Below are 14,420 nucleotides of genomic sequence, written 5' to 3'. Positions count from 1 at the left end.
GTAGCAGGAGGGGGGGTGGTGGACAGGGGGGGCTTTTCGGTGGTGCGTCCGGTGGCGGGGGCGCGCCTTCTCTGGTGCTGCCGACCTGCCCGCCGTCCGGGGGAGCCTTCTCTGGGGGCGGCCCCGTTCCCGCCGTGTGCTCCGGTGGCCGCCCTGTTCCCCCGGAGCAGGTGGAGGAGAGCGTCCTCACCATCGGCAAGTTCCACAACGTGGTGAAGCTGGTGGCCTTCGCCCCATTCAAGTCGGCGCAGAGCGCCCTGGAGAACATCAACGCCGTCTCCGAGGGTGAGCGGGGTGGGGGGCACCGGGGAACCCCCCCGCGGGGATCGGCCTAGCCCCACTGATCCCTCTCTCCCCCCCCCCTGCAGGGATCCTCCATGAGGACCTGCGGCTTCTGCTGGAGACCTCCATGCCGGCCAAGAAGAAGAAGGCGCTGCTGGGAGTCGCCGACGCCAAGATTGGGGCGGCCATCCTGGAGGAGCTGGGCTACCAGTGCCAGACCGGGGGGGTGGTGGCCGAGATCCTGCGGGGTGAGTCCGGCTGCGGGGTAGGGGACAGAGCGGGGACACGCCTCATCCCGCTGGGGTCCCTGCTGGCGTGGGGTTGGGGGACACCCCTTGCTGCATCCCCGGGTGGTGACGGCCATGTCCCCACGCAGGGATCCGCCTGCACTTCCACGCGCTGGTGAAGGGTCTCACCGCCCAGTCGGCCTCCAAAGCCCAGCTGGGCCTCGGCCACAGCTACTCCCGGGCCAAGGTGAAGTTCAACGTCAACCGGGTGGACAACATGATCATCCAGTCCATCAGTCTCCTGGACCAGCTGGACAAGGACATCAACACCTTCTCCATGCGCGTGCGGTGAGTGGGGTGTCCCCCCCTACCACGGGGCAGGAGGGCAGGACGGGCCTCCTCCCCACGCTTACCGCAGGCTGCCGCTGCTCCAGCTGCCTGTACAGAACGGGGAGGGACAGCAGCGCCTCCAGCACACCCCGGCACGGGCAACGGTGCCGTGGCTGGAGCGTGCCCGGGGGGGACACACACGTGGGGCAAGGGACATGCAGGGGGTGGGGCTATGGCACTGACGCTGTCCCCGCAGGGAGTGGTACGGGTACCACTTCCCCGAGCTGATCAAGATCGTCTCGGAGAACTACACCTACTGCCGGCTGGCCAAGTTCATCGGGAACCGCAAGGAGCTGAGTGAGGAGAGCCTGGAGGGGCTGGAGGAGATCGTCATGGACAGCGCCAAGGCACAGGCCATCCTGGAGGCCTCCCGCTCCTCCATGGGTGAGTAGGGACAGGGGGTGGTGGCTCCACCAGAGCACTGTGCTCCCCAGGGAGTGAGCTGCAGCAGGAAGGGGTCCTGTCTGCCCTGGGAGGTGCCGCTCACCCCCCTGATACTTGTCTTTTCAGGGATGGACATCTCCCCCCTCGATCTCATCAACATTGAGAGCTTCTCCAGCCGTGTCATCTCCTTGTCCGAGTACCGCAAGGGCCTGCAGGAATATCTGCGCTCCAAGATGAGCCAGGTGGCTCCCAGCCTCTCGGCCCTCATCGGGGAGGTGGTGAGTGCCAGTGTGTGTGTCTGTGTGTCCGTGCACACCCCAGGCCGTGGAAATGATGTCTGAGTGAATCTGTCAATCCACTGAGCTGTCCTGCTGACACCTCTCACTGCTGATCCCTGGCCAGGGGGGGCTGCGTGCGGCCCTGGGGCTGGGCTCCCAAGGTGGGGGGCAGCTGTAACCCCCATCCTCTTCCTCCCAGGTGGGCGCCCGCCTCATCTCTCACGCCGGCAGCCTGACGAACCTGGCCAAGTACCCGGCCTCGACGGTGCAGATCCTGGGGGCCGAGAAAGCCCTCTTCAGGTACCGCTGCGGGGTGGTTGCGGTGATGGCAGGTCCCTGGGCCACTGGCCGCGACGCGCCGGGCCCCTGCTGCCTCGGCTGCGTGTGACCAGCCAGCCCCAGTGTCTGAGCGACCACCGTGGCTTTGTGTCTTGCGGGTGCCTGATGGTGGGGCAACCCCAGAGGTTAGCGGGGTGTGGGGGGAAGGCGTCTGTCCCATGGGTCGTTCCCTGCTGCCCGTGGGTGGATGGTTCTGGTGGAGGAGGGTGGCTGGTGGGGGTCACCGATCCAGGGGGGTGTCCTCGGCCCCGCGTGTCCCCACACTGCCCCTCACAGCTCCACCGGCTGCTTCCAGGGCTCTGAAAACACGAGGGAACACCCCCAAGTACGGGCTGATCTTCCACTCCACCTTCATCGGGCGAGCGGCCGCCAAGAACAAGGGCCGCATCTCCCGGTACCTGGCCAACAAGTGCACCATCGCCTCCCGCATCGACTGCTTCTCAGGTGCCCGCGGGGACGGGACGGGGATGGGGACGGGGACCTGGGCAGCCTCTGCGGTGATGGGAATATTTTTCGTCAACAGCATTTCACTCTGTGAATGGTGACTCCTGTGGTCTGAGCAGAGCCGGGGCTGGGGGGAGGAGGCCGTGGGGTGGGCAGGGCAGGGCGTGCTGAGCCCCCTCTCTCTTTGTCCCCGCAGAGGTCCCCACCAGTGTCTTTGGGGACAAGCTGCGGGAGCAGGTGGAGGAGCGCTTGGCCTTCTACGAGACGGGGGAGCCGCCCCGCAAGAACCTGGAGGTGATGAAGGAGGCTGTGGTGGAGGTGAGGCTGCGCGGAGGCTGGCAGGGCCCCGCTGTCGGAGGTGATGTCAACCTGCCATCCTGACCCTTCGTGGAGGGAAAAAGACTGATTTAATGAGGCTGATCCGACAGGGGCTGCTGGGACGGGGCCTGGGCTGGGAACCTCTCCTGTGCTGACGAGCTCCTTCTCCTCTGGCAGGCGAGCGAGGTGGTGGCTGAGGTCAAGAGGAAGCAGGAGAAAAAGGAGAAGAAGAGGAAAAAGCGGGAGAAAGAGAAAATGCGGGAGAAGCAACGGTTGGAGGCCCTGGCTGCGACTGCGGAGGAGAACTCCGTGCTGGAGACAGAGGTGAAGGCAGGGGGCTGTGGGGTGGGTGTCCTCCAGTGAGGGGGCTGTGATGGGCCCAGCCCTGTCTTGTTGCTGGGCTGGTGGAGCAATGGGTCCTGGTTTTTCCTCACCTGGCTGTCATGCAGCTGAGTGGGATTTGTGGGATGGTACCCACAGGGGTGAGGGAGGCAGAATGTGGGGCAAGCTCCCAGCTCCCCAGGTTGGGAACAGCTCCCACTGACCCAGGTTTCCCCTCAGGAGAACAACATTGAGCCGAAGAAGAAAAAGAAGAAGAAGCAGCAGCAGGAGGTTGAATCTGAGGAGGAGGTGGAGGTTGCCTCGGAGCCAGAGGAGAACGGGCTGGAGGAAGAGGTTTTGCCCAAGAAAAAAAGGAAACTCATGGCGGAGGCTGACCAGGAGGAGGAGAAGAAGAAGAAAAAGAAGAAGAAGAAGGAGAAGGCCAGGGACTCGGAGGAGGACTAGGGGAGCAGGGTGAGGCTGGAGCCCAGCCGTGCTCCAGCAGTAAGGACTCATGGACTGGTAGGAGGTTAGCCCAGCATGGGTTTGTGTGTGGCCCCTCTCCTGGCCACTGGCATTTCATGGCAGCTGCATGCCCGGCCGTGCAACGCCGTGGGGCGGCCACATGGAACACGGTTTGTCATCTGGGGGTCTGGGTGGGTCCCTTCAGCCAGGCTGGGGTGGCAGCAGCCCCTGGGGCAGTGCTGGAGCCTGGCTGTGCCTTACACAGCACCGCCTCCCGGAGCCCCCCTTCCCGTGGGGGGCTGTATGTAGCGTCTGTTACAGGGCTGTGTCCACCGCCTGCGTGGGGCAGGACACTGCTCGGTGTGACTGGACCTCAATAAAGGGCTGAGGTGGTTGTTGATCCTCTTCCATCTTGTTTTGCTGCAGCTGGAAGGGCACAGGCGGTGGCCTCGCTTAGCCTCCCCTTACCCAGGTGGCAGGTGACCACACTGTCCCCGCTCTCCTGGCACAGGGGACACCACCTTCCCTGGTTCAGCTGGGTGAGGGGGACACGATGGCGCCAGGTGTGTTGGAGGACGCCCCATCATGCTGCAGAGGCCACGTTTATTAGAGGGAAGCAATAAGTTACCGGGCAGGCACGGCAGGAGCAGGGAGGAGGAGGCGAGTGGCCCTAGACATCCAAGGCACCTATCACGGCTTGGGTGAAATCCAGGGACGTGGCGTAGCCCCCCATGTCCGCCGTGCGCACCTGCAAGGAGAGGGGAGCGTTAGCCAGGAGGGAGGGGGCCCCCACAGCACAGCAGGGACCCCCTGGGTACTTGCTGGGTGCTGTCACTGCAGGAACGGGCCCCCCGAGGCCCTTTGCAGCCCCTCTTGGGAGGGTCCCCAAGGTGTCCCTGTGCCTCAGTGTGGAGGGGCAATAGGGACAGCCTGACAAAGCACACCCTGCCCCGCACCAGCTGAGAGGGACATCGTCCCCCCCTCCCCAAACTGGTGCACCCCATCTGTGTGTGTGTTGGGGTGTGCCTGTGGGTGCACACGGGTGCTGGGCCTCTTGCTTCTGGTTCTAGTGCAACCTCAGCCCCCTCCGGGGGGGGTGTTATAGCGAGCTCCTGCTGCAGGAGGTGGCACAGACCCTCTGCCAGTGGTTTGAAGAGGTGGAGGAGACAGGGATTGAACCAGCAGAGGGTTTCATGGCTGCTCCTCCCCAGGGAGAGGCGTTCCCTGGGCTCACAGACCCCAGTAGGCTGGATGGGATGGTGTGGATGGATGGCTGGCACTGGTGGTGTGGGACCAGAGCTGAAGCCCTGCTCCCACCGCTTGCTGGCAGCCCAGCTTCTGGCCCAGCCAAGTGCCCTTGGCCTCACAAGCTGCCCTGGCATCCCCCAGGACTTGGGCCAGGCAGGGGCAGAGCCAGGTGGGGAACAGCACCTGGACTGGGCAGGGGTGGAGGGAAGCGTTGGACCCTTTATTTGCAAAGACAAATACAAAGCACAGCATTAAATGCACACCCCAGTCGCTCGCTCACGCACACAGCACCCTGCCCCAGCTGCCACCTGCCAGGGCAGAGCTTCTATGGTCCCACCAAAGGCTTTGGCATGGCTGCTGCTCCCCAGCTCCATGGGCTTCCCTAGGGAGCCACACGGGCTCCACGGGCTTGCACTGCTGGGCAAAGAGCTCCGGGTGCTGGCCCAGAGGAGCGCAGCAGTTTGGAAGGTCCTGGGGTGAATCTCCAGGAGGTGACAAAGCCTCACAGCCGGGACTGTCCCAGCCCGGGGGGGCCTCACTCTGGGTGAGCAGTTTGCTCGTGTGCATGCCTGGATGCAGGGCATCTGCCCTGTGGTCCCATTTATTGCTAAAATCCCTGTGGGCAGGAGAAGGTTCTTACAACAACCGTGGTCCCACTGTCCCAGGAAGCTGCCTGCTGAGTTTGGGGCACTGCCCCTTCACCCCCGAGTCGCCCCAGTGGGCCCCAAGATCCGCACTGCCCTCCTCACCCAGAGGGCACAGCGGAGGCACTGCCTACATGAACCGAAGGGAGCCTGGGGATCCTCACTCCCAATGGGGCACTGCCCTCCCTCCCTCCCTCCAGCAATCCCCACTGGGGTGACTGGGGGTGGTTACTGGGCTCTGGGCTGGGCAGGAGGAGAGCTGCCTTCCTCCTCCTCTTCCTCCCCCTGCCAGGGCACCAGGGGACCTCGGCCAGGGCGCGCTGTGCCAGGTGGGGAGGGGGAAGGAGGCGCTGCTGGGCTGTAAGCTACGGGAGGGAAGCTGCTGCAGGGTGCAGTGAAGTCCCCGGGGCCAGCGGGGTTCCTAGGCACCATAGTGGGGGTGCAGGTTGTCAATCACAGACTTCACGAAGTCAGAAGTGGTGGAGTAACCGCCCAAGTCCCGTGTCCGAACCTAAAAATCCAACACAGGGAAGGGGAGAAACAAGGGAGAAACGTGATCGTGAAACCGAGTGAAACGACTTGGGGGAAGGGAGAGGAGAGCAGCTTCTTCCCTCTACGCACCCTGACAGAGACCCCTGAGGGGCAGCACGCGAAAAAGTGGCCATCTGATGTCCCCCAGAGCTTCCCTAGCCAGCAAGCACCCCTACGGGCAGCAGGAGCAATCCCCGAGACAAGCACAGAGGGGCCGAGTACAGCCACAGCTGCACACACAGGGGGTTCTGAGGCGCAGAGAGGCGAGGAGGTGGGAGGGTGGCGTTTGTCCCTCATGGAGAACACACAGCAGCTCGCTACCACCATCACACACACGGCTACGGACACGCGGCAGGGCCGGCCGCCCAACACTCACTTTTCCGCCTTTGATCACCTTCTTCACCGCATCCGCGATCAAATTGGAGTGATATTCCAAGCTGGAGAGAGGGAAGGAGCCGCCGGTCAGTCCCTGCGCCAGCCCCCGCTGCCCACCCCACCGCACACACCCCCTCCCCCAGGGAAAGGCACCTACTTGAGGTGTCGCAGCATGTTGGCAGCCGAGAGCAGCATGGCGGTGGGATTGGCGATGTTCCTGCCCACCGCCTGGGCGAAGGGGTGGCGGGCGCCCTGCGGGAGGAGAAGCCACGGTGATGGACCATCTTCCACACCCCCTTGTCCCCAGAAGCCACCCCCTCTCCCCCGATAACCCGGGGGGCTGGTACAGCACAGGAGGCCCCGGGGAGCTGAGACTCCTCACCATCTCGAACACGGCGTACTCGGCGCTGTAGCTCTCCCCAGGAACCACGCCAGCACCCCCCACCAATCCAGCTGCCAGGTTATCGATGATGTTCCCATAGAGGTTTGGCATGACCAGGACGTCAAACTGGTAGGGGTTCTGCACCAGCTGCATGGAGGGAACAGGAAGATGTGAGGTCCTGCACAGTCGAACAAGGGCTGCAGGTGGCTCTACAGCCCCCAGGACAGGGCTACACCAATCTGGTGGAGCAGCAGAACCCACTGTGTTTGAAAACATACACAGAACACACAGAATCACATGGGGTTGGAAGGGACCTCTGGAGATCATCTAGTCCAACACCCCCCACCAGAGTGGGTCTACCTAGAGCAGGTTGCACAGGAACTTGTCCAGGCAGATTTTGAATGTCTCCAGAGAAAGAAGACTCCACCATTCCTGGGCAGCCTATTCCAGGGCTCTGGAATTCCAGACCCTCAAAGTAAAGAAGTTCCTCCCCATGTTTAGATTGAACTTCTTATGTTCAAGTTTGTGCCCATTTCCTCTAGTCCTATCCCTGGGCACCACTGAAAAAAGATTGGCCCCATCCTCTTGACACCCACCCTTTAAGTATTTATAAGCACTGATCACACGTATCTATTCACATGAGTACATATGCATGCTGCTCCTTGCCATGTAACAAGACAACATCCCCAAACTGTGCTCAAGTGACAGCTTGGAGCACACAGAGTCCCACTGAAATCACTGGGGAGCCACAGGCCTATGTCACCTGGCAGAGTTTTGCAAGCCCATACAAGATACAGTTAAGCCAGCAGAGGTTTAGACTGGATATTAGGAAAAACTGCATCACCGAAAGGGTTGTCAACCCTTGGAACAGGCTGCCCAGGGAAGTGGTTAAGCCACCATCCCCAGAGGTATTTAAGACATGTAGATGTGGCACTCAGGGACACGATTTAGTTGTGTACTTGGCAGTGTCAGGTTAATGGTTGGACTCAATGATTAGTAATTCTCTGTGGCTCTGGGGCAGGGGAGCGGGATCCTCACCTGCATGCAGCAGTTGTCGATGATCATGGTGTCAAACTTGATCTTGGGGTAGAGCTCTGCCACTTCTTCACAGCACTGCAGGAACAGCCCATCGCCCAGTTTCCTGAGAGACAAGAAATATAGCACAGGGTTTGCAGGGCAGCAACGCGTCCTGGTTTCAGCTGGGAGAGAGTTAATTTTCTTCCTAAGAGCTACAGTGTTTGTACTTGGCAGTGTCAGGTTAATGGTTGGACTCAATGATTAGTAATTCTCTGTGGCTCTGGGGCAGGGGAGCGGGATCCTCACCTGCATGCAGCAGTTGTCGATGATCATGGTGTCAAACTTGATCTTGGGGTAGAGCTCTGCCACTTCTTCACAGCACTGCAGGAACAGCCCATCGCCCAGTTTCCTGAGAGACAAGAAATATAGCACAGGGTTTGCAGGGCAGCAACGCGTCCTGGTTTCAGCTGGGAGAGAGTTAATTTTCTTCCTAAGAGCTACAGTGTTTGGGATTTAGTATGAGAATAATGTTGATAACATGTACTAGTTCAGTTGTTGCTAAGTAATTTTTATATTTTTAAATTAAGTCAAGGACTTTTTCAGCTTCTCACAGAGGCTGGGAGGGAGCACAGCCAGGACAAGTTGGCCAAAGGGATATGCCATACCAGAGATGCCATGCTCAATGTATAAATAGGGGCTGGCCAGGGGCAGGGATCCACAATTGCTGCTCAGGATGGGCTGGGCAATCGATCACTGGGTGGTGAGAGCAATCCTATTGCAACACTTACTTACTTTTTTTATTCTTTTACCATTATTATTATTATTTTCTCTTCCTGTACTGTGCTACTAAACTGTCTTTATCTCAACCCATGAGGTTTTTTTCTCCTTCTTCTCCCCCTTCTCCCTACCCTGCTGGGTTTGGGGAAGTGACCAAATGGCTGCATGGTCCGAGCTGCCAGTTAAACTATGACACAGTGAAGTCCTGACAGCAGCAAGTAACCCAATAGCAACTGGTGTCCCAGTACAGCAGGGCAAGGGAAGGCAGGCAACCCTAGAGCACCCCACAATGCTGCACAGCCATGGGTGGTGAAATCTGGGCCTAGGGGAGCAACGAGGGATCAGCTTTCAAGGCCTGAGCTTCTCCCCTTCTCAGCTGACAGCCTCCAAGATGCAGCTGTTGGGCCTCATGCTGGAGAGGAGACCATACAGAGAGAAAAAAAAAACACTATTCCCAGGGAAAACCCAGCCTCTTCCTAACTATACTGCCCGTGCTCTGATGGGGATGAAAAGCTGAGAGTAACAAGGTGGCAGACGTGCCAGCAGTCGCGTGTCTGACAATCAGAGAGCGCTCCAAACCCGCTGCTGTGGCACTCACATGATGTTGGCTTTGTGCACAGCCGTGACCTTAGAGCGGCCCTTTTTGGTGGCGTAGTCAAACGCGAACTTGGCGATGCGCTGCGACTTGGCCCGGGTGATGATCTTCAGGCACTCAATGACCCCCTTTGCACTCTGGATGGGAAAAAGGAGCGTCAGCAGCCGCCGATGTGCCCTGCAGCCCAGCGCCCTGCCCCACCAACCCACACCACACCGACAGGCCTGGCGCCTCGGGACAGAGAGGAGGCGTCTTTGCCTTTGTCACCCCCCATCAAGAGGTTCCTTAATACCCACGTCCCCTTTTTTTGGCATGATCCCTCCTGCAGCCCACCAACATCCCACCACCACCATCCTCGTGCTGGAGGAAGGCTCCCATACCTCATGTTCCAGAGAGCTGTACTCCCCCTCCGTCTGCTCACGAATGATCACGAGGTCCAAGTTGTTGTGGCGTGTTTTATAGCCCGGTAAGCTCTTCACATGGACAACGTTTGCAAACAAGTCTAATTTGCGCCTGAGAAAGAAGCAGCAGCAGCAGAGTCAGCATTTCAGCACAAGCTATTTCTGGGGCAGTGACTGTGCCCTACAAGTATGGGGGGCAGCAGCTGGTGATGGCGCAAGCAGCTCCCCACCTCCTAAGATGCCTTCCCATAGCTCTGTCTCTCTGCATCCATCTACCTTTCCTCTCACAGACCATGAGCAAGCCACACCTTGTCACAGCATGGCTTTGATGACCCTCTGTCGGGCAGGCCACCACTGTCTGTTTTCCAGCCACCCACCACCTCATCTCCAGGACCCCCAAGGAAGCAGTCAGCAGTCAGCAGGATCATATTCAACAAGGACAGCTCCTGATCCCTCAGGATCTTCTGCTTCCTGATAACATTTTAATTTCCCACCTGCCCTGGACTCAATTCCTTTGGTTCCCCATTCAGTGGCAGAACACCATGACCAAACGCAATACCGTTTCCCAGTGACTGGCCAGCCAGGGGACCAGGCTTACCTGAGCCTCATGTCGTAAGAAGCCAGCTCTCCCTTGTACTCCATGGGAGTGTGGATCTTGCCTGCAGGACAACATGGACCAGGAGTAAGAACAGAGTGTGGAGCGCACTGACAGCTGCTAAGGACATCACCTGAACCCAGGCGACAGGGTGGCCAGGGTCAGTGCTGGGGGTGCTTTGAGAGAACCACAGCCAAGTGTGGAGACTGATGTCTCGCTAGAAAGGGCCCTGACGAGCCCCTTTGCTTCTCTGGGCCATGCTAGTCTCAGTTCCAAAGCAGAACCCGGCTATAACCTCCCCTTTGATAAGCTCAGTAAACCAAGCACTGGTATTTTGCTTCTTAGCCTAAAGACAGCATTCTTCCTTCTCCAGGACCTAATCACAGAAACTCATGCCATCTGGAAACAACTAATGGCACCTGAGAAAGGCAACATTTCCTGCAGGCAAAGCCAAGAGCCCCTCCTTGCCAGACAGACCCCAAGTGCAAGTCCTTACCTATTAGGGCCACTTTACTTTCCTTCATAGAGTCAACCACCTGATCCAGTTTCTCTTCAGAGGCCATGTTCTGCACCTCACTCAGGTGATGCTCATCGAAGACCACAGGCACGCTGGCAGCCTGCGGGAGAGACACAGAGACAGAGCCACCACCCCCTCAGATCAGAGACTCAGCAGGGAAGCCATGCTACATGTTACAGAGGGGCACTGACAGGGGACCCGGAGAGCTGGGACGTGGAGCCTTAAACAGTGCTGATAATACAGTGCCTTCATCACTGCTGAGTGGTGCCTACACGGAGTCAAGGCCCCTTCTGCTCCTCACACCACCCCAGCAGTGAGCAGGCTGGGGGTACACAAGAAATTGGGAGGAGACACAGGTGGGACAGCTGACCCCAACTGACCAAAGGGATGTCCCACACCATGTGACATCATGCTCAGTGTATAAAGCTGGGGGAGAAAAAAAGGGAGGAGTGATGGCATTTGTCTTCCCAGGTAACCATTACACGTGATGCTTGGGATGTCCCACACCATGTGACATCATGCTCAGTGTATAAAGCTGGGGGAGAAAAAAAGGGAGGAGTGATGGCATTTGTCTTCCCAGGTAACCATTACACGTGATGCTTTCCCTGCTTTCCTGGGGATGGCTGAACACCTGCCTGCTGACAGGAAGCAGTGAATACATTCCTTGTTTTGCTCTGCTTGTGTGCGCAGCTTCTGCTTTACTTATTACACTGTCTTTATCTCAACCCACAAGTTTTCTCACTTCTACTCTTTTGGTTCTCTCCCCCATCCCAGCAGGGGGAAGTGAGCCAGTGGCTGCGTGGGGCTGAGCTGCCGGCTGGGGCTAAACCACGGCAGACGGTTTGCCAGACACCCCTCAAGCTGAGCCTATTTAGGGAAAGGGTAGAGATCTCAGGGTTTTCACAACCAGTTCTCTTCCACACCAGAGGAAACAGGCAGGTCAGTCCTGCAGGTGCTCTGGATTAGCAGCATCTTTAAGTAATTCTGCAGCTCCTCTTAACACCTGCCTGCTGACAGGAAGCAGTGAATACATTCCTTGTTTTGCTCTGCTTGTGTGCGCAGCTTCTGCTTTACTTATTACACTGTCTTTATCTCAACCCACAAGTTTTCTCACTTCTACTCTTTTGGTTCTCTCCCCCATCCCAGCAGGGGGAAGTGAGCCAGTGGCTGCGTGGGGCTGAGCTGCCGGCTGGGGCTAAACCACGGCAGACGGTTTGCCAGACACCCCTCAAGCTGAGCCTATTTACTGACAGCTGCTAAGGACATCACCTGAACCCAGGCGACAGGGTGGCCAGGGTCAGTGCTGGGGGTGCTTTGAGAGAACCACAGCCAAGTGTGGAGACTGATGTCTCGCTAGAAAGGGCCCTGACGAGCCCCTTTGCTTCTCTGGGCCATGCTAGGCTCAGTTCCAAAGCAGAACCCGGCGATAACCTCCCCTTTGATAAGCTCAGTAAACCAAGCACTGGTATTTTGCTTCTTAGCCTAAAGACAGCATTCTTCCTTCTCCAGGACCTAATCACAGAAACTCATGCCATCTGGAAACAACTAATGGCACCTGAGAAAGGCAACATTTCCTGCAGGCAAAGCCAAGAGCCCCTCCTTGCCAGACAGACCCCAAGTGCAAGTCCTTACCTATTAGGGCCACTTTACTTTCCTTCATAGAGTCAACCACCTGATCCAGTTTCTCTTCAGAGGCCATGTTCTGCACCTCACTCAGGTGATGCTCATCGAAGACCACAGGCACGCTGGCAGCCTGCGGGAGAGACACAGAGACAGAGCCACCACCCCCTCAGATCAGAGACTCAGCAGGGAAGCCATGCTACATGTTACAGAGGGGCACTGACAGGGGACCCGGAGAGCTGGGACGTGGAGCCTTAAACAGTGCTGATAATACAGTGCCTTCATCACTGCTGAGTGGTGCCTACACGGAGTCAAGGCCCCTTCTGCTCCTCACACCACCCCAGCAGTGAGCAGGCTGGGGGTACACAAGAAATTGGGAGGAGACACAGGTGGGACAGCTGACCCCAACTGACCAAAGGGATGTCCCACACCATGTGACATCATGCTCAGTGTATAAAGCTGGGGGAGAAAAAAAGGGAGGAGTGATGGCATTTGTCTTCCCAGGTAACCATTACACGTGATGCTTTCCCTGCTTTCCTGGGGATGGCTGAACACCTGCCTGCTGACAGGAAGCAGTGAATACATTCCTTGTTTTGCTCTGCTTGTGTGCGCAGCTTCTGCTTTACTTATTACACTGTCTTTATCTCAACCCACAAGTTTTCTCACTTCTACTCTTTTGGTTCTCTCCCCCATCCCAGCAGGGGGAAGTGAGCCAGTGGCTGCGTGGGGCTGAGCTGCCGGCTGGGGCTAAACCACGGCAGACGGTTTGCCAGACACCCCTCAAGCTGAGCCTATTTAGGGAAAGGGTAGAGATCTCAGGGTTTTCACAACCAGTTCTCTTCCACACCAGAGGAAACAGGCAGGTCAGTCCTGCAGGTGCTCTGGATTAGCAGCATCTTTAAGTAATTCTGCAGCTCCTCTTCCTCCTTCCCTCCTTCCCTCCCTCCTTCCCTCCTCCATCCACCCTGTCCCACCGAGGGGCAGGAGCCATTACCTTGAACACCTCCTTGACGGCGTGCATGAGCTCTGGGCCCACCCCATCTCCAGGCAGCATGGTGACCTGGAATGTGCTCTCAGACTTGGCATTTTCGGACTGCACAGGAAGCAAAGAAGAGTCAGACCCTCTGCTGCACCCCAGAGCCTAATCCCATTGGGACCCCTATCTTGCAAGCTGCAAACTAGAGGAAGTTACTCACAATGTGAAGGCTATCCGCACCCACAGCATGTTTTTCAGTAACAAAAATTGACTGCAGGGCTAACAGGGAGCTTTAACCTGAAGAGATCCTGCTCCTGTGTTGTTACGAACACCCCGCCCTGCAGAGACACCCAATATCCTGTGATCCACTGGCAACCTAAGACCAAAGACCTTTTCCTCATGCAGCGTCTTGTACAGCATTTCCAGGTACGATCCCTCCCTCTGTACAGCACAAATCCTTACTGGGAGCTCATAGCACAATCTTGCATGATAAGATTTCTCTCCTTCCTACTTCATGTCCTCAGGATCTGCTAAGACTCCTCCGTGAATCTCATCTTCCTGATGTATTCACATTGTCTCAGCTTTTTGTTGAGCTTGCTTTTTTTTTTTTTTTGGGGTCCTGAACACAAAAATCAGTCTCAAAGATAATTCTAGACACGATCCACCTCCAAATCAACGCTGCCTGCTCCGCCACTGTAGCTGCCTCCTATTTTTACACAGTCCTTTTACTAATCCCCACCTTCTTTAGCCAGTAATTCCCCATACAGAGCTGATCTCCAGACACAGGATTTCACAGAACCAGCCTCACAGACCAGACTGCTGCAGTTAGAGACAAGAATTTCATCCAACAATTTAATCAAACAACAAGAGGAGTAAACAAGTAGCAACATCAATACAACTCAAGAAATGCACGTGTGTCAGTGACATGAAGCACAGGCAAACGGTGATCACGTAAAGGCAAAATAATAAAGTGAGTGTGAAAAGAATAATGAGATGGTCTTTACTTTTGATCTAGAGAACCAAATCCCAGGGCAGGAAACCCTGCCTACCATTCAGCAACTAATGTCAAGAAAAGCATCTGCAGAAGGAACCACAGCACGGGCCCAAGGTCAAGGTCAAAGGAACAGTCTCAGTGCTGACCCCTTCCCTTTAGTGTCTTAAATAATAACATAAGACATTTTCACTTCTAAATGGGAACTGGACATCTTGTCAGTCTGAATGTGACAAACTTGTTAATTCATTACCTGGCACTCGAGCTTTTTCTTCTTCTCACAGAAAACAACTCATCCCCCCC

At 57.2% G+C, this 14,420-nt stretch overlaps 2 protein-coding genes across 2 annotated transcripts in view; one reads left to right on the top strand and one right to left on the bottom strand.

Annotated features, from left to right (window-relative positions):
* The first annotated feature begins 164 nt into the window (after positions 1-164).
* Positions 165-3,853, top strand: NOP56 (NOP56 ribonucleoprotein). The gene is made up of 10 exons (XM_014943953.1): positions 165-285; positions 369-530; positions 659-857; positions 1,096-1,283; positions 1,410-1,561; positions 1,761-1,861; positions 2,196-2,344; positions 2,541-2,662; positions 2,840-2,986; positions 3,224-3,853. The coding sequence occupies exons 2-10, from the start codon at positions 410-412 to the stop codon at positions 3,446-3,448; spliced, it is 1,404 nt and encodes a 467-aa protein (XP_014799439.1). The 5' UTR covers positions 165-285; positions 369-409; the 3' UTR covers positions 3,449-3,853.
* A 178-nt stretch (positions 3,854-4,031) lies between these two features.
* Positions 4,032-14,420, bottom strand: part of IDH3B (isocitrate dehydrogenase 3 (NAD+) beta) — a 12,182-nt gene continuing 1,793 nt past the window's right edge. The window contains exons 3-12 of the mRNA XM_014942823.1: positions 13,145-13,243; positions 12,163-12,283; positions 10,017-10,077; positions 9,398-9,530; positions 9,021-9,154; positions 7,952-8,054; positions 6,629-6,775; positions 6,404-6,498; positions 6,248-6,308; positions 4,032-4,196 (exon numbers count right to left, since the gene is read on the bottom strand). Coding sequence (XP_014798309.1) covers positions 4,119-4,196; positions 6,248-6,308; positions 6,404-6,498; positions 6,629-6,775; positions 7,952-8,054; positions 9,021-9,154; positions 9,398-9,530; positions 10,017-10,077; positions 12,163-12,283; positions 13,145-13,243 — 1,032 coding nt within the window. The 3' untranslated portion in view covers positions 4,032-4,118. The remainder of the gene's footprint in view (positions 4,197-6,247; positions 6,309-6,403; positions 6,499-6,628; positions 6,776-7,951; positions 8,055-9,020; positions 9,155-9,397; positions 9,531-10,016; positions 10,078-12,162; positions 12,284-13,144; positions 13,244-14,420) is intronic.

Source organism: Calidris pugnax, unplaced genomic scaffold, assembly GCF_001431845.1.
Source record: "Calidris pugnax isolate Ruff unplaced genomic scaffold, ASM143184v1 scaffold15, whole genome shotgun sequence".
Classification (NCBI taxonomy): Eukaryota; Metazoa; Chordata; class Aves; order Charadriiformes; family Scolopacidae; genus Calidris; species Calidris pugnax.
Note: the sequence above shows the minus strand (reverse complement) of the source record. Positions and strands in the feature narration are given on the sequence as shown.

Coding starts and splice junctions, on each gene's coding strand:
- NOP56 (XM_014943953.1), top strand. CDS start 410: ATGCCGGCCAAGAAGAAGAAGGCGCTGCTGGGAGTCGCCGACGCCAAG. Junction 858..1,095: donor ACCTTCTCCATGCGCGTGCG/GTGAGTGGGGTG, acceptor CTGTCCCCGCAG/GGAGTGGTACGGGTACCACT. Junction 2,987..3,223: donor ACTCCGTGCTGGAGACAGAG/GTGAAGGCAGGG, acceptor GTTTCCCCTCAG/GAGAACAACATTGAGCCGAA.